The sequence below is a fragment of the Ovis aries genome, chromosome 2 (assembly GCF_016772045.2).
Source record: "Ovis aries strain OAR_USU_Benz2616 breed Rambouillet chromosome 2, ARS-UI_Ramb_v3.0, whole genome shotgun sequence".
Taxonomy (NCBI): Eukaryota; Metazoa; Chordata; class Mammalia; order Artiodactyla; family Bovidae; genus Ovis; species Ovis aries.
In genome coordinates this window covers 10,310,635-10,328,749 of record NC_056055.1, presented here as the reverse complement: position 1 = coordinate 10,328,749, position 18,115 = coordinate 10,310,635, and the positions used below count along the sequence as shown (strand labels likewise).

The window sequence follows — 18,115 nt, the reverse complement described above, 5'->3', positions numbered from 1 at the left end:
AGCTCTCCTCCTGGCCCTCCGTCTCTTCCCGCCCCGCCGCCTCCGCCCCGCCCCGCCGCCTCCGCCCCGCCCCGCCGCCTCCGCCCCGCCCCGCCGCCTCCGCCCCGCCCCGCCGCCTCCGCCCCGCCCCGCCGCCTCCGCCCCGCCCCGCCCCACCGCCTCCGCCCCGCCCCACCGCCTCCGCCCCGCCCCACCGCCTCCGCTTCCTTCTCCTCTCTTCACCTCACCACGCCTCCCCGCCTCCGCCGCCTCTCACCGCCCCTCCTCCTCCGCCTCCTCCGCTTCCTCCGCCTCCGCCGCCTGTCTCCGCCCGGCCTCCTCCACCTCTACTCGCACCCCGCCTGTCTCCGCCCCGCCTCCTCCGCTTCTTCCGGCCCTCCGCCCCCGCCTCACCGCCCCGCCCTCCCGCCTCTCTTCGCCCCACATCCTCCGCCTCCACCGCCTCTCCGCCCCGCCTCCTCCACTTCTCCCCGCCTCCTGCCTGTCACCGCCCTGCCTCCTCCTCTTCTTACGCCTCTCCGCCCCGCCTCCTCCACTTCTCCCCGCCCCTCCGCCCCTCCGCCTCTCCCCGCCCCGTCCCTCCACCTCTCCCCGCCCACGCCGCTTCGCCTCTGCTTCTTCTCCGCTCGCTCCGGCGGCACCTTCACCGCACTGTATCCGGCGCTCTAGTCACCAGCCCTCACCATCCTTCGCTGCCCTCCTCTTCCCTTCCATGACCTTCTCTGTCCCTTCGTAAAACCCCACAGCCTCTCGGTTCCAGATCCCGCACCGCACCAATCAGCTTGCTCGCTTTAGGCCCTCCCTGCTCCCTGGGTGCCCCTGGCCTCCCCATCCTCGCCCAGTCGGCCTCGTGGTTCCTCTCTGCTTTCCCCGCTCATTTCGCCCCCCCACCGAAGTTCCTTCTCCGCCAGCCATGGTTTCGGAGCCCCCCTTCCCCCAGGTGCCCAGGCTGATTGGGAGGAGGGGATTTCTGTCCTGGTCTGGCTTGGTGAGTGCTGGGTAAACTTGGGCAAGGTGCTTACCCTCTCTGGTCTGAGTCCCCAATCGGTACTCGGAGAGAATTGCTTTCTGTTGAAAACTTGTCTTAACCCAAGACAATTTGCTGAGGGTAGAGTCCTCTGTAGAAACCTTTTTTTCTTTTGATGAAAAGAGAAGTCAAAATCTTAGGTGTCTGTGCACTGCAGGGATGCCTGATAGAAATACAGACAGTTTTGGAGGAAAGAGAAAGCATAGCTTTATTTCTTTGCATGTCAGAGAGCATGCAGCAGGCTAATGCCTCGGATAATGTTTGCCCTTCCCTGGGGAAAAGGGAGAGGTCTTATAGTCTAGGCTTTACTCAGGGGTATGTGATACGATTCAAGGCAGTGACAATCTTGCATTCTCTTTTATGCAAAGTTTTAAACTGGCCATAACATTGAGTCTGGTCGTCAAAGAGGTTATTGGCTGGTAACCTTTTTGAAATGAAAAATGCCAAAGGAGTTAAAAGGGTGTGTAGGGGAAAAGAATGCCAGGTGCAGGATAGAATTCACAGTCAGAGAGTGATTAAGGAATTAAATTTGTGAAGGAAGTCTAGTTGCGTGCACTAGAAACAGCTAGAGTAAAACTAGGATTGCTGGACTCTTCCAGGCCTGTTCTTGGGGGTTTTATAGCTGTTTACTCATTCCTTCATTTCCCTTGCTTGTTAGCAGTAAAAAACCCCACTTTTCCATTTCTGTTTAACAAATTCCCCACTGCTGTTTCATTTCTTCCATTTTGGTGGACGAAGGGAATCAGGCGTTGTTCTCATCTGGCTGAGGATAAAATTTCAGTGTCATTCCACTTGATGAACATCAGCTGTTTGGCCCAGGAGCCCATCTATCTCCTACTTCAAAAGTAGTCATGTTTATCTCAAAAATCTTTAATAATACAAAGCAACAGCCCAACAGCCCATTCACTCACTAACTGCTTATTGAGGGCACTAACTTTGTGCTGACCTTATCTGCTCTGTCTGACACCCTGTTCTTCACTGAGGATATATACAATGAGAAACAAGACAAGGTTTTTGCCTTCAAGGAACAGGGGCAGGCAGAAAAAAATCAAGTAAATAAACAAGATTTCACAGGTGGTAAGAGCTATAGAGGTAGAAAACAGTGGTTTCATGAACAGTGACAGGGGACTTCTTTGGATGAACCAGTTAGGGGGGGAGCAAAGATCTGAAGGGCAACCAAGCAAAGATTAAGAATAAGTACAGCTGAGCAAGAGCAATGGCCTCTCCATTGTCCAACCACTTCCCAGGGATTGCTGCAGTTTGGGTTTTCATGCTAACAGACCATGTTCTAGGAGCACACAAACATGCATGATTTTATTCCTTTCCTCCCTCCACTTCTTTTTTGTTTTATAAAAACAAAACATTCCTCTGTATTCCAAGGCAGCTCTGTTGATTTTATTCAGAACTGCCTCACCCTCACTAGTCTTAGGCCTGGGAGGAAATACAAAGTTCAGAGTCACAGACCTTGGCCGCCAAGGGAGAGCTTGACTCAGGTAAGTTTTTCAGCAGAGAAGGGAGCCTTGAGAATCAACAGGAAAGCCAATGATAAGTCCTGCTATTTTGAAATAAATTTTTTTTTTTAATTAGCCAGTTCAAAAATAGGTCCATGTCATAGATACAGTTTCCTTCCTAAGGCAGATGACAGGAATTCCTAGACGGTTTCATTCTTTCATCTCCCCTGTGTGGATTCTGGCCTAGTGATTGCTCCTGGAGACACCTGGCATGTCACAATACTGGCTGTTTTTTTTTTTAAACAATTTTTTTTTTGGTTGCACCATGCAGCAGCATATGGGATCTAGTTCCCCAACCAAGGACTGAATCTGGGACCCCTGTAATGGGAGCCTGGAGTCTTATCGCTGGACTGCCAGGAGAGACTCTCTACGGACATTCCTTTATTTGGCTGTGCCAGGTCTTCGTTGTGGCGGCACTCAAGCTCTTTGCTGTGGCATGGGTGATCTTTAGTTGTGGCATGTAGGATATAGCTATCTGACCAGCGATCAAACTTGGCCTCCCTGTGTTGGGAGTGCAGAGTCTTAGCCAGTGGACCACCATGGTAGTGCCCTCTATGGATATCCTTGAACACATGTTTTGGTCACATGCATCCATATTTCTGTTGGGTAAATCCCTAGATGAAGAATCACTAGGCCATAGGTATGTGTATATCGTTTCAGTAGATGGGGCCAGTTTTCTGAAATGGTTGTACCAATCATGCTGGAAAGTTCAACTTGCTCCACATTCTCAGGAATTGGCAGTCTATGTTTTTTTTAATTTTTGGCATTTTGATGGATATATGGTGGTATCTCATTATGGTTTTGATTTTCTCTGTTAAGTAGTGAAGATAATACTTTTTCATGTATATTGGCCAAGTTTTCACTTACATGAATAACATGAATATATTCTCATTAGACATAATACATGAAGACAAAAATGTACTTGAAGCTAAGGCAATGCATAAAAGATAGTCCTAAGGAATCTCTTACCTCTACACCTTGCAATCCCTCTAGTTTTGAGCACTGGGCTTGAAGTTAGGAGATATGGATCCAGCCTTGGTCTAACACTGGCTTGTGTGAATTTGGACAAGTCCCCTCTCTGAGTCTGTCTCTCATCTATTGAATTAGAGTGTTTAACCTGATGGTCTCTAAGGACTTCTTTGATATTCTGGTCATTGTGTCTGTCATTACAAAAACTCCATGTGGGGGGGATAGCCATTTGCCCCCATATCCATCTCTCCATCTTCCTTAGTAATTGAATCTCCAAGTTTTAGCTGAGCACAGGGCTGCCCCACCAGATTCTTTTCCAGCCTTTCTTACACAACTAGGTGTAGCCATGGGACTAAGTTCAGACAAGGGCAAATGACGTGTGCAACTTTCGGGTTGTGCCCTTGTGAAGAAGTGTCATGCCCTCTACTTGCTCGTCTCCTCTTTCTGCTGACTGAAGGAGGGCCTGATGGTTGGAACTGGATCCACCAACTGTGATCATGAGATAGAAGCCAAGATGCGTTGATGATAGAACAAGGCAGGAGCGATGGCCCCCCACACCATATAGCTGATCATATAGCCCAGACTACTCAGAAACACATTTCCATCTTAAGCTATCATTATTTTGGCTTTTGTTATAATTACTGAACATGAATCCTGACTAATACAGAGTAACTGGGGAATGACTTTAAATCTGATGTCAGAGCAGATTTTTCTGAGGCCGTGACATTTAAACCAAGATCTTAACAATGAAAAAGGAGAACGCTGTTAAGAGTTTAGGTAAAAAGCATTCCAGGCAAAGGGGACAACCACAGGTGCAAAAGCTGAGATCCTACCAGCCTTACATCTCCTTGCCACACCTCCCATGCCATTATTCACAGGGACTAAACTGAGGCTGGTTGTGTGACCCGAGCAGGACCAATCAGAGACCTCCAGAGATCTGCTGTGTGAATACTGGGATAGAAAGGATTAAGGACCATCTTCCCTGGTGGCTCAGATGGTAAAGAATCTGCCTGCAGTGCAGGAGACCCAGGTTTGATCCCTGGATCAGGAAGATCCCCTGGAGAAGGGCACGGCAATCCACTCCAGTATACTTGCCTGGAGACTTCATGGACAGAGGAGCCTGGCAGGCTACAGTCCATGGCATCGCAGAGTCAGACATGACTGAGCGACTTTCACAGACAAGGACCTTGCCGCTGTCAAGTGGCAAAAACCCATATTAGAATAAAGGCAAGCTGAGGCAAACACAGATGACAATAGGAAGGGATACAGGCTTCCAGGAGAGACTGTATCTGTCACTTGCCACCAAGAGCGCCCAGCACAAGGCCGAATACGGGGTGCTGCAAGTGACAGGCCCTAATGTGTGGAATTGGCAGAGTCCACACAGGGCAAGGTCAGGACTCCCCTTTCCCTAGTTGGGAAGTCGGTTGTAAAATGTCTGGTTTAAATGCTTGTTGTTTGGGGGGACCTCAACCGTATACCCACTGAGGTAGTTTGAGGGACCTTAGTAAAATGAAAAGTGAGGATGAGGAAATGTGTTGGTTATTTGTGGTGGTCTGTGGGATGCCGCATTAAGGGACAAGCTACCATCCAAGTTGGCAGGTCCTGAGAGGGAAATAAGAAAATCATATTGTGTTGAGAGAGGCCCTTAATGCTCACCAGATAACCTGGAAATCTGAGAATAAGCCTCGCTGCTTGTGCGAGCCGAGTTCTCTGCCCAAGGATAAAATTATGGTACCTCAGGTGCTAAGTCCTGACTCCAGAGGGCGCCCCTCACATAGACCATATGCCTGAAGGCAGCTCAGTCCCTGGATGTGCCCCGTTACTAGAGCTACCAAGAGCATCAGTGTTAGAGCTATAATTTTGTTACTGTTTACTGGGAGGTGGTACGGCCGAGTAGGGATGGCCTTCGAGTTGGGCTATGTGATTTCAAATCCCAGCTCTGCTGTTTTTGGTGACTGGGGTTCTAGACCCAGTTCTGCCACAAACTGGTTGAGCGGCCTTGAGAGAGTCATATAACTAACAGACAGAGCTTCTTCACTGCAAACCCACGCTAAATTTAGGGATTCCCTTTCCAAGCTTTCTCACCTCAGTCAATGGCCGGCCTATCAGCCACCCAGGAGCTCAAGCCAAGTTTGCCCTTGACCTCTCACCTTAGTCCTAAATCTTCTCTTCTCCACCCCCACGGTCACACTCAGTCTAGGCCACACTTCTTATTTGTGCTTTGCCACAGTGCTGTCAAGATGCTTCTATAAACTCAAATTCCAACTAAAAATCTTAACTTTGTACTGTATTTTCCAAGTCTCCTGTAAACGTGTTATCATATTTTCATAATTTAGAAAATAAAAAAGATTAAAAAAAAAAAAACCATTAAAAACCTTTGTGTGTTCCAGCCACCCCAGCCGTCCAGCTCACTTTGGCCCCGGGATTCCCTTCTGCTGGGAATGATCGTCCCTAAACATGTGTCAGCTTGGCTACTTGCTTTCTAGGTCTAGGTCTAAATGTCAGACCTCAGGGAGGTGTTTTCGGATCCTTCATACCAGGTCATACCTGGTGGCCTTCCAGCGCCTGTCACTACCTCAGTGGTAACAGGTCTGCCCACTGATTCTCCTCAGGGAGCCCCATCATCACTCTGCTCAATGTTAGCTCCTGGGGGCTCGGGACAGTTATTTGCTTCCTGAGAATGGTTTGTACCTAAAGGGCGTGTCTGCCTCCCATCTCCTTGTGCCTAGAACAGAGCTGGGCCCCCTCTCAGCTTGGCAATGATGAGTGTGGGATGACCTTGAAGAATGTTCCCTTCCACACTAATCAGAAACGAGTTCAGGGCCAGGGAGCACAGAAACGAAGGTGGTGCAAGGTTCTGGCATGGTCCAAACTCAGACCCGTCAGTGGCTCATCGCTCATGTTTTCGGTCTCAAGGTGATTCTTCACATCCCAAAAGCTGAGTACAGAATGAGGTGGCCACAGCTCTGTGGAAGAACACCAGGAGTCAGAGGGAAGCTGCCTCTAACTCAGGTATTTCTAAATTTTAAAATAGATTATACTGCTTTAACATCCAAAATAGTCTTGCTTTGGCTCTAGAGCTGGGATTCTCTGTCACTCTGCAGACAGGTGGGTGGACTTACAAACTGGCCCCTCCTTAGCTGGGCCTGAACTTTCACCTGGGGGCAGGGAACATGACATCGCACCCTCTTAGAAGAACCAATAGAGACCTGTTTCTCAAGCCAGAAACCTATGAAGGCATCTTGGTCCTTGCCTCAATTCTCCAACAGGAAAACGTTGGCAAAGCTTGCTTATTTGGTCTTCAGAATGTATCCTGAGCACATTCCGCTTCTTTGCTCTCCACTGCCACAACCTTGGTCCAGGTCACTGGCATGGTTCCCTGGGGTCTGCAGCAGCCTCCCAACCAGGCTGGTTCTGGCTCGCCCCTCCATTTTTTTTCATAGCAGCAGAATGGGGGAAATTGGAACACATTAACGCCTGGTTAAGACCCTTTAGATGGCTTTCTATCAGATGCAAAATAGAAACCAAGCTTCCTAGAAGTGTGGGATCTACCTTTCCAGCCTCTGGTGCTGTCATCCACCTTCTTCATCTGGTTCCCACGATGGGGTTCCTGCTATTGCAGGAACCTGCACACTCTGCCGTCCTTCTCGCAGCTTCTGACGTCCGCCTCCCTCTCCTCTTGTTAAAGGCCTTTCCTTGCCCCTCAATCTCAGGAAGGGCTTCTCAGGCGAGGCCCCTCATCTGTTATTCTGTCTCAGACCCCTTCTTTCCCTGGAAGCACTATTACCATCTGTAACTGCCTTATATCTGTTTTCTTGTTGGCTTTCTTTCTGTCACCCTGGTTCCCTTGTGCAGATTCCATGCAGAGACAAGCTGAAGTCTGTCCTGCTATATATCCCCAGGACCCGGTATTGTGCATGGGCACAAAGCAGACCTTCTCAAGAAATATCTCTGCAATAAAGAGTCTTTTTGGTGGTGCCATCGCCAACAGTCAGGAATTCTCTCTTTGCTTCTGAATTTCGATCCTTCGGCAGCGTTCCTGCTTGTTAACGAATTAATTCTTTTCTGCTTGTTAATGAGTAATTCTTCTCTGGGTTTATGGCTCAGAGAACAATAGGAGACCTCAGGCAGCCTGGCAACCACTGGCCTGTGTGGGGATTGCTTTCCAGTGGAATTGCGGCAAATGTCAACTCTAAACCCAGGGTGTCAATCTAGGCCTGTATGCCCACCTCTGCTGCCAGAGGCCTCCAGCTTTCCAGAGCTTCTTAGGGTCCAAGAATCAACTTCCCTCTCTCCCTTAATGTTCCAAGCCCTTCTCCCAGACCCCACTGAGCTGATGCCATGAGTCTTGGTGGCTTTCCAGCTGAAGCGACCCCAGAGGAAGGAGCGGAGTTGGCAGAGGTGAGCTTCAGGACTGACCCAGAGGAGGGGCTGGGAAGCCTGGGAGAGCCAGTGAGGATGTAGCTGCAAGTGGGATGATTTGGCAGGCTGGCAGAAACCGCCCAGGGCTTCCAGGCACCCGCCAGCACATAAGCAGGAAGAGGGCAGGAGTGCACAGTTCTAAAAGCATCGTTTACTTTGGTTTTCACTTCTGCAAGGCTCAGGAATAGAAAAGTTCTCGTTCTTGAATCTGGTACACTTTCTCCATCACTCCTTCAGCCACTGCAGTAGCTGAGGCGTGTAGTAGGTGATGATGACATCGGCACCTGTGTGGGGAAAGAAGCAGGCAGCAGGGCAGGGCATCAGCTCGGAAAATACCTTCTGGGAGGTGAGGGCTGGGGTGGGAAGAAGGCTGCTATGAAAAGGCACAGCCCTGGGTGTCACCACCTAGGACCTGAGTCCAGTTCTGATCAGTCCTAGCTCTATACACTGTGTGACCTTGGGGAGGGCATTTTCTCTTTCTGGGCCTCAGTGTGCCAATGTATAAAATTGCACAGTGGGGGAAATAGACAAGCTGTGAGTTCCCCCACCACGCCATGTGCCTAACCAACAAAACTAGCTCTCATTTCTGAAATGACATGCATGTGCCAATTACACGCAGCATCTCATTTAATCCCCTCGATGACCACGCACCATCTCTCCTATCCCCAGTCTACAGATAAGGACACTGAAGTTAGAGAAGTGACTTGCCCAAGGTCTCAAAATCAAAAAGTAACTGAGGGCTCCGTGTGCTTCATTGCTCACCTTCTACCCCGCAGTTTCATGTCCCTTCCCCAGCCTGTCTGTTTAGGTCAGACATTGGCATTTCCAGATAGGTGACTCCAGGCTGTCCCCTAACTTTATTTCCCTATTTGGGCAAGCTGCCTATCAGTTCCCTGTGGCCCAGGTCAAAACCCCCCATTCCTGCCTGCTCACCTGCTCTGCGGAAGGCAGTCATGACCTCTAGTACAGCAGCCTTGAGATCAAATGCTCCAGCCTGGGCCCCGTGCCACAGCATGGCGAACTCTCCAGAAACGTGGTACACAGCCAGGGGGAGCTCAGGGTGCTGTTGGGGAAGCAGTGGGGACAGGCAGGTTGAAGTGGCAGGGGGGTGGTTGTGCCTCTGTTGTCCCTTCCTCCCTGCCACGAGACCTGAGTCATTGCTGCTGGCAGCCTGGCCCACTCTTGAGTTGTTCAAAGGCTCCTCTGAGCCCTGGCACAGAGGCCCACAGTGTTTCCCTGGCAGGGATGGGATATGGGAGGTGGGGGAGCGTCCCAGTTCCTGGGCAGATTGCTTCCAACTCTGCGATTCCCTAGATCAAAGGTCCCAGAATCTGTGGACACACTCTCATCTCCCCAGCCCCAACTCTGGCCCTTGTTGCCCAGAAAGAGAAAATGCCTTCCCCAAGGTCACATGGTGTACGGAGCCAGGACTAACCTGATCTGGACTCAGTCTTAGGTGGTGACACCCTTGTCCTCACCTTGTTCTTTACCTCCCGTACGATGTCCAGGTAGGGTGTTCCTGGCTTCACCATGAGCAAGTCCGCTCCCTCCCGAACATCCCGGTCCTAAGAGATGAGGTATGGTGTGGGCAGTGCTTGGGAGGCGAGGCGACAGGGGTTGAGGCTGGGTGGGGCTCACTCACCACCGCGCGGAGGGCCAGGCCTCGTGCTCCGGGTGGCAGCTGGTAGCAGCGGCGATCTCCAAAAGCCGGGCTCGACTGAGCTGCGTCCCTGGGAAGCAGAGACACCAAGGTGGGCTCCAGCTTTGGGCTTGCAGGTCAGGGATTCAACAGCAGACCCTCCCCCATCCCTACTCACCGGAAAGGTCCATAGAAACAAGAAGCGAATTTGGCACTATAGCTCATCACTGATACCTACAGGGAGACAACAGGGTCTCGGCTCAGCCAGCCCTTTCCACGTGTCCCAGGGTGAAGTGACAAGGAGAGGAAGGACCCAGGTCCAAAGAAGAGCCTGTGTCCTAGGCCCATTGGAGCTCTGGGCCTTGCTTCATCCACGTGAGGGGCAGACACAGGGGCAGGTCTGGCCCAGGCTCTCTCACCTCCCCATACCCCTCCCCTACCCTGTTGCCGAATCCATGTGCCATCAGAGCTTCCTTGATGGCTTCCACGCGTCCGTCCATCATGTCCGACGGGGCCACCACCTGGCACCCTGAAGGGCAGAGGGTGGCCTTCAGAACTCTAGGATCCTCCTCTATCCACCCTGCCACCTCCCTGACCTGGGGGTGCTCATCCCTGCTGGAGGCTCACTCACCTGCCTTGGCATAGGCCAGAGCCACCTCTGCCAGCCGCTGGCGGCTCTCCTCAGCTTGGAATGACCCATTCTCACTCAGAAGCCCTGCAGGACAGACAGCTGGGTTTGGGGGAACAGCTCGGGCCTCCACGCATCCCCGGCACAGCGGGAGTGCAGGTGGCCATGGGGCTGGTGGGAGGCGAGAGCTCACCACAGTGACCGTGGGAGGTGTAGGGGCACAGGCACACGTCGCAGGCCACCAGGAGGCTGGGGAAATTCTTGCGCAACAGACGGATGGCCTCGATAGCCGGGGAGTCCTCGGAGTCGGCTGCGGAGCCCCGCTCATCCTAGCGGCAGGGGAAGGACAACGCAGTGTGTCTGTACACGAAGTCTTAGGGAGGCATGGTGGCCTGCTATCAGAGCAGGCCAGCCCACTCCCTCATCACCACCACCGCCCCTGGACCAAGAGGCCTGGGGAGGACTATTCCCACTTTGTACAGGAGACCTGACTTGCCCATTCAGAGTTGCAGCCCTGCTTAGCTTCCTGATGCCACATGGCTGCTGTTTCCAGGGCAGGGGCTGTGTTCCTTCACTGGTGGCCCCAGGCCACCCATCAGACAGATGAACGCACCCATCAGACAGATGGGCAAGCTGAGGCCCCATGTAGCAGAGGCTGGGACCAGCAGAGCCTGGGACCAGCACCAGGCTGGAGCGAGGGTGTAGTCATTGTGGAACCTCAGCTTATTCGCACCCCGCCCCCCAGCCCTTTCTTCCGACTCCTCCTCCGACTCATCACCTTGGGAACTCTGCTGGGGACACCGAAGATCAGGACACAGCGTAGGCCCTCCTCCACCAGGGGTTTCAGCATCTCTTCCAGCCGGTTCACACCGTACCTGTGTGCCGAGGCTGGAGTGAGGCAGGGCCCAGGCAAGGGTCCCCCCACCCCTCTGGTCTGTGCCTCTGTTAAGAGTCAAGTTGCAGATGGCATCAGGAGGGCTTAAGTTTCACAGTATAGGGTGGGGCAGGAACACACCCATCAGACAGATGGGCGAAATGGGCAAACCGAGGTCCCATGTGGCAGAGCTGTGGGATTCAGCTTGGAAGACTCCTTCAAGGTTCTGTTACTGAGCTCCCATCTGAACTTCAACTCTCCTCTGCTGTGATGCCTTTGGTGATAGGCACCAGACTGCCTCTTTTGTTGTGGAACAACTCTGCCCCCGAGAAAACCCTTCTGATGGGAAGTCAGCCTCTCCAGATCGTCTCCCTCCTGGGTCTGCATCAGCTTCCTGGCACCTCCACCTGTGAAATCGCTCCCTCCATCATAACCCTGCCCTCCCCACCCCAGTTCCTACCTGGCCACTCCTGGGAGGCTGGCGATGGGCTGTTTGTCATCAGGAACATCCCTGCAAGAGCCGGGGATGGGCTATGGATTGGTAGCTGTGGGAAGGGCCAGCGGTGAGGGGGTGAGTGGGAGGGATGGTTGGGAACCTGGGAAGGGATATGGAGGCGGAGGTGGTGGGAGGAGGATGGGATCCAGTGTCTGGTTCCCCTGCCTGGCCAAGCCCAGGGCCTGAAATAATAATAGGAACAACAAGAATAACAGTGACAACAAGCAACTGTGCTAGAAGAACAGTACTCACAGGAAGGAATCAAGTGGGTAAGAACCTGGACTCTGAGTCAGAAGGTCCTTGGTTGTTAGCCCAGTCACTTACTGCCTGGGTGACCTTGACCACATGATATTCTCTTTGATCCGTATCCTGGGTGGATTCATTCACTCATTCCACAAGTATATATATATAGGGAATGCACTGTGCAGCTTGTGGGCTTTTAGTTCTCCAAACCGGGTAATGAACCTGGGCCCTTGGCAGTGAAAGCACGGAGTCCTAACTATTAGACCTCCAAGGAATTCCCCATTCAACAAATATTTATTGAGTACTTATTATGTGTCAGGTACTGTTCTTGGGGCTGGTGATCCAATGGTGAACAAAACAGACAAAAACCCCTGCCCTTGTGGAGATGACATTCTAAGGGATCATATCCATATTTTTCTCATCTGAATACTGTCAGGGCAGAATGAGGTAACATCTATAGGTGCTTAGCACAGTAGTACCCGGGGTACACTAAGCTCTCGATAAGAGTCAGGTGCTATCATGAATGATGATGACCGCCACCTTTTACATGTACAACCTACAGAAGATCTCAACTTCTGTCTTATGGCACAAACTCAGGGTGACAGGCAAGGGTTATTTTTATTTTCCAACAAGGAGGACTGTATTCTTTTCAAGGTTTGTTTTTTCCAAAGATGGTTGTCCTAAACCCATAGGTCACTTCCAATACCTTGAGCTCCAAGCTGACAGTTCACTTTACCCCTTACAACACAGACACCTGCTCTGTTCACACACACACCCCCCCAACCCACCCCCTGTAGATCAGAGACCTGGCTCATTGGGGGACTCACGTGACAAAGATGGGGTAGATGAGGTTGGAGGCGCTGAGGCTGGTGGCAGCTGTCTGCCAGTTCCGGAGCAGTGGGTGGAAGTAGCCGCTATGCAGAACTGACTGAGGATGCATGGTGGGCATGGAGGGCACAGGACAGTCAGCTGGTTGGAATGGAGGTCTCCCAGGGGGTCTGCCGTGTGCTCAGCTCTGGGGGCAATGGGAGGCACATGAGACATGGTCCTTGGTACCAGGAGGTGGTCACATTCCCCCAGGATCTAACCCAGTGCTACTGGGGTTCATCAGTTCCTGCCAGTCTGCATCAAGATAAGCAGACACATGATAGTAGGCCTTCAGAAACTTCCAGAGCAAGCTGAATCTAATGATATAAAATCTGGATTTATATTTTACAGTCTCTCTTTTAAAAAAAACAAACAAAAAACATGTCTCTAATAATTTATTTTCATTGTACTTTATCAAAGAATCAGTCTGGGGTGGACTGGACATGAATTACTATGAGAATCCTTGATCTAGCCACCACTTCAGCTCTGCCTATTCCATGAATGACATCCGTGGGCATGGCAGGAATTTCAGAAAAGTACAGATAAGCAGAAAGAGAAAAATGTCCTGTAATTCTGCCTCTAGGGAAAAGCACTGCTAACCCCTTGACCCATGGACTTCTTATCATGTAGGACACATGTGATAAGTGGGCACATGTGAACAGGATTCAATGGCACATGTACACAGGATTAAAAGGACACGTGAACAGGATTAAAAGGACAACACATGTGAACAGGATTAAACGGCAGTGTCCGACAGACAAGACACCCCTGGGAGTGGCCACAGGTGTCCTTTCCAGCCAGACAGCCTCATGTTGCTCCCCAAGCACCTGCCACACTTGGCCACCTTCTGGTTCATTTTCTTTCCCTAGGAGGCTGTGCTCCTCTTTCCACAACTCCCCCAGCCCCAAATCCGACCAGGCCCTCCACGAGACAGTCCCTCCTTCCCTGTCCCTCTGCGCCGTCTCCTCTCGCCCAGATCAGTCTCTCTTATATAACAGTCCTCTGTGGACCTATCTTATCTCGTCCCAGTAGGCAGAGCTTCTGCAGGGCAGGGTCCACACTTAGTTCATTTTTGCCTCCCCCACAGCACTCTGCCACACAGTAAATATTTAAGTGCATGAAGTACAATGACAACATGCACTCAATGCCAAATAACAGGTGTAAGAAGAAAGCTTTGGCATTAAGATGTGCTTCTCGAGCACCTACTATGTGCCAAGCCACGGTGGGCACTCGCACATGTGGTTTCTCATCCAGCTGGCACTGCTGTAGTGGGAGGTTGGGCAGACTGAGTGCATCTTGGAGAGGCTGAGCCCACTGCGAACAAGCCAGGACTTTCCCAATGTGAGTCAGGAGGTCAGAAGCTTGTTGGAAGAAGATAGGACTCGAAGTTGGTTTTGCAGGATGAGTGGGTTCAGCTTTATAGAGGGAAATGGGAGAACGTTCCCTCTGGAAGGGAAGGAAGGGGCCAGGGTGGGGCAGGAGGATGGGGTGTGGATGGCTGGGAGGACTGAAGAGGCAATTGAGGATGTGTGTTTGGAGGAGAGGAGCTAGGGGTGGGTGGGGGGTGGCCAGGATGAGGTCAGGGAAGATTTCTGAGCTGGGGGTGGGGGAGGGGCTTGGTCAGAGCCTGGCTTTAGGGAGATCATTCTTGCAGCCTTAGTGGAGCCCAGCCAACTAGGAGTAGAGGAGGACAGGCTGTGGGGCTAAAGGGGTGGGAAGGAGGGACCATCCTAAGGCGGCCAAGAGGCAGTCTCTTGGGGCGGATGCTCTAGCTTGCTTGACCTGGAGGACAGCGGAGCCAGTGACAGGCAGGAAGAGGGCGGTGGGGAGCCGAGCTTGCAGAGAGAGGAGGTGGAGAGCTCTGTTTTAGACACTTCCTTTTGGAAGTGCCTAACAGCCAGCTGGGGGGGGGAAACAAAGAGCTACCAATCTCTCCTTGTATGAATGGGACCTAGAGGCCCAGAGAGGGGCAGGGACTTACCCAAAGCTGCACAGTCTCCAGGCCTGTTGTGGGAGGGGGGTCCTTCAGTACACTGATGATGCCTTCCCCTCCCTCTGCCCCCCAGTTCTCCAAGGCCCCCTTGGCTTCCTCCCAGCTAGCTCAGGGGCCGGCTTTGTCTGATCCTCCTCCTTGGCGGGGTTGGGGTTATCGGGAGCACACAGGTTCCACTTCACCGCCACACCCCTGGGGACAGCCACATCATCTGACCCAGGGCAAGCCAGGCCTCCCCAAAGATGGCCCAACCCCCATATGAGCGTTCGTTCAGAAGATACAAAGTCCTGAGCGCTGATTCTGTGCAAGATTTGCTCTCAGGTCTGCCAAGGATTAGGCCAGCTCAGAGACGTTAAGTCTCTTGCTCAAGACCACACAGCTAGTTAGTGACTGAGCCAGAATGTGAGTGAGTTTGTTGCAGACAATGACTACAGGGTTTAGCCTACTATACCCCATACTACTGATAAACACTTGATTCAGCAGAAGTCTCTCTGCCTATACTATCTCTGCCTTGAGGCTGGAGAGGTGCAGGATATCAGAGGAAAAAATACTGAGGGCGTGTCACGTTCTGAGCACTGCACTAGGTATTTTATACACATATATTATCTCATGTAATTGCAGAAAATTGTCCTAATTTTTAGTGCTAAGAAGACGGAGGCTCAGAGAGGTGAAGTGACTTGCTCAACGTCATTCACATCACATTTTGAAGCTAGGTTCTAACTTACTTTCCAGAGAACAACCACCTTTACGGCAGCTGGCCCCAGGCTTCTGGAATTCAAGACTGCATTCCACTGGTCTCAAATCTGTATCTACTTTAGAAGGCTGCTGAAGGAACAAATGCCTTCAGAAGCAACAGGGCAGGCTGCCTAGGGCCGTGCAGTCCCAATTTACCCAGAGGAGACTGGGGTTTTAAGGGTGGGGGGCAAGGGAGGAGGGTGAGAGTGGTAAGGGGCAGGCCTTACTAGGGCAGTTTCACTTCTATCTGCTTTTTTTTTTTTAAATTTTAGGTTTCCGAGAAAGATTTGAGAAATGGGTATTAGTGCTGAAAACATTAAAAGAGTTGAAATCACCAATCCTGTTTAATCCCTCACATTCTGCTGTGGAAGCAGGGTGCAAAAAGCAACAGGAGTTGTTTGACATTCACGGCAAGTCATGTACCGCTCTGAGCTTGACCTGGCTTCCACTCAAGTGCCCTGTTACCTGCCCACACACAGTCATCCTGTTACATATGAGCTTAATAAACAAACATTTGTGCAGCAGAACACCACCCCCTGAGTGTCACAGCCAAATCCAGATGGAAGTTTTGCTTTACCAAAAGACCCTCAAGGACTGGAAGATTTATCACAAACTTGGGAAAGGCCCTTTTCCTAAATTAAGGGAGCCTCTAAGCCACAGCTCAAATCCTGTGACACCACACTAAAGACAAGGGCAAGTCACTGTGGGATTCAGAACACATTAGCTTAACTGGCAGGTTGTAGCAGGCAGTGCAGAAAGAACAAGTTTCAGGGTCAAAGTCCCAGGTCTTGTCTGTGTGTGACTCTGGGCAAGGTTGCGGAATCTTCATTTCACAATCTATGAAATGGGAACAATACTATCTAACTTAACAAAGCTGCAGAGAAGATCAGAGATAGTGAAGAGGTACGTGCCTGGAACAAGGAGCCACACAGTAAACACGTAGCTGCTGCTACTTTTACTGTCATCAGTAGCAGAAGTGAGCTGACTAGACCTCCAGGAGGGTCCTCACAGCTGTGCCCTCTGCACCCAGAAGGGAGAACATTCCCTCAAACCTGGATGGGCCACAGGGTCTTCCAGGATATCTGAAGTGGGGGGTTCCTGCCTTCCAGCAGTTTACATGGTAGAGGAGAAACCATCACCATACTGATGCTTCAGTAGAGGGGTGGGCTACAGGCTGTGGGAGGGACCTGTCTCTTGGGGAATCAAGCATGGATGGCTTCATGGAAGACGGGACACTGAGGCCTAAGTAAATTTCAGACTGATTGTGAAAATGTCTCCTTCCTTGGAAGGTAACCTCCCCCACCCAAGAGTAACCTAAGTTGGGCCCTAGGGAACCACCACCAGGAGGAACGGAGAAGAGCTGCTGGGTCTGATGCCCCCCGTGTTGTGTTCCTCTGAGGATTCCAGAGGCTACGGTCTTAGCACAAAGGGTTGCAAGCTGCTGCCAGGGAAAGCTGGCTCTGCCACTAGCAGGGCAGGAGACAGTCAGGAGAGCCAGCTAGGTAAAAGGTGCTCAGGGCTGAGAAATCCAAAGCCTCGAAGGGCCTAGTTGGTAGGCAGTTCTGAAAAGGATCTGACTGGCTGCCTGTTTATTCAACCTGCATTTCCTGAATATCTATTCCGGCCTGCCCCACGACTTGGAATGGAGATTAAAGAGAAGGAGACCCAGGCCTTGACTTGACTTTGAAGAGCCCAGTCTCATCTGGGCTTAGATATTTGGAGCTAAAAGGAGAATCTGTCAGTTCCAAACTCCTAGAACATACTGGTTAAGGGGGTTCCTTAAAGCATGCTGATTACATCACTGAAATGATAGTAATTTGGGCTGACACTGGTCCAAGATTGTACAGAGGGTCAACGGGGCTGGAAGGCAGGTCTCCAGCAAAGAATTCTTCAGTGTCCACCATTACCCCTGGAACTTTAAGTACAGATTTCAAAGCAGCCTATCAACAGAGGTGGGCTCCTGGAGAGCTCTGCAAGAATGGGACAGGGGAGGGAAAAGGCAGGACAGTGACTATGCACCTGGCTGAAGCTGGTAGCACGACGGTTAAGCGTGTGGGTTTTGGAGTCTGTGGATGTGGGTTCAAATTCTGATTCTGTCACTTTTCAGCTGTAAGACCTCAGTTTTCTCATCTGGTAAATAAGAACTTGAACCGACCTCAGTGGGCTGTTATAAGATGGAATGGGCCAGTGCAGATAACGTACAAGCAATCCTAGCACTGAGCGGCTGTTATTGTTTGCACCGCCCTCCCGCATCCTGCGAGGCACCTCCGGCTCTGAACTGAAGGAGAGAGCCCCGGTGGTCTCCAACGGAAAGGACTCCAGAGGAGACTCGGAGCCCAGGCCCGGGTCTCTAAGGGCAATAGCCACGCAGAGACCACCCCCAACCCCAAACCCCGCTGCAGCTGAACAGTCTACCTCTAAGAGCCCCAAATAGGGGTCGCACGGTGACTCCGTCCCCAGCTGCACAGCCGGCGCTTGGGGCGTACAGCACAAACTGGGTCTGGGGACACAAGACTTTGGTGCCACAGCCCCCGCCTCCAAGTCCGCCATTTCCCCGAGGCCAGACCCTACTCACCTGCCTCCCTAAGGAGTCCGAGACACCGCTCCCGCCAACGCTGTCGCGGGCTTTAGTCTCCCGGAGGCCACGTGCGGGCGGGGCGGCTCTTTCCGAAGCCGCACTCCCCCCGCTACCGCAGCCCGCCCCCGAAGGC

At 51.8% G+C, this 18,115-nt stretch overlaps 1 protein-coding gene across 6 annotated transcripts; it reads right to left on the bottom strand.

Moving 5' to 3' along the window:
- Nucleotides 1-4,105: 4,105 nt before the first annotated feature.
- ALAD (aminolevulinate dehydratase) lies at nt 4,106-18,115 on the bottom strand. Of its 6 annotated transcripts, none has more exons than XM_042242870.2 (12): nt 14,658-18,115; nt 12,637-12,824; nt 11,531-11,581; nt 10,975-11,071; nt 10,390-10,525; nt 10,200-10,283; nt 10,009-10,097; nt 9,747-9,802; nt 9,572-9,659; nt 9,408-9,494; nt 8,863-8,992; nt 4,106-8,213 (listed from the first exon to the last, which is right to left on the bottom strand). In XM_042242870.2, exons 2-12 carry the CDS (start codon nt 12,756-12,758, stop codon nt 8,155-8,157), a joined length of 999 nt encoding a protein of 332 aa, XP_042098804.1. In that variant the 5' UTR covers nt 12,759-12,824; nt 14,658-18,115; the 3' UTR covers nt 4,106-8,154. The 6 variants fall into 6 exon arrangements, with proteins under 6 accessions (XP_042098804.1, XP_004004041.2, XP_060264870.1 ...); XM_004003992.6 differs by having other exon boundaries at nt 17,980-18,115; XM_060408887.1 differs by having other exon boundaries at nt 4,106-8,992.

Coding starts and splice junctions, on each gene's coding strand:
- ALAD (XM_060408887.1), bottom strand. CDS start 12,758: ATGCCCACCATGCATCCTCAGTCAGTTCTGCATAGCGGCTACTTCCAC. Junction 11,072..11,530: donor AGCCTCCCAGGAGTGGCCAG/GTAGGAACTGGG, acceptor CTCGGCACACAG/GTACGGTGTGAACCGGCTGG. Junction 10,284..10,389: donor CACCTCCCACGGTCACTGTG/GTGAGCTCTCGC, acceptor TCTGTCCTGCAG/GGCTTCTGAGTGAGAATGGG.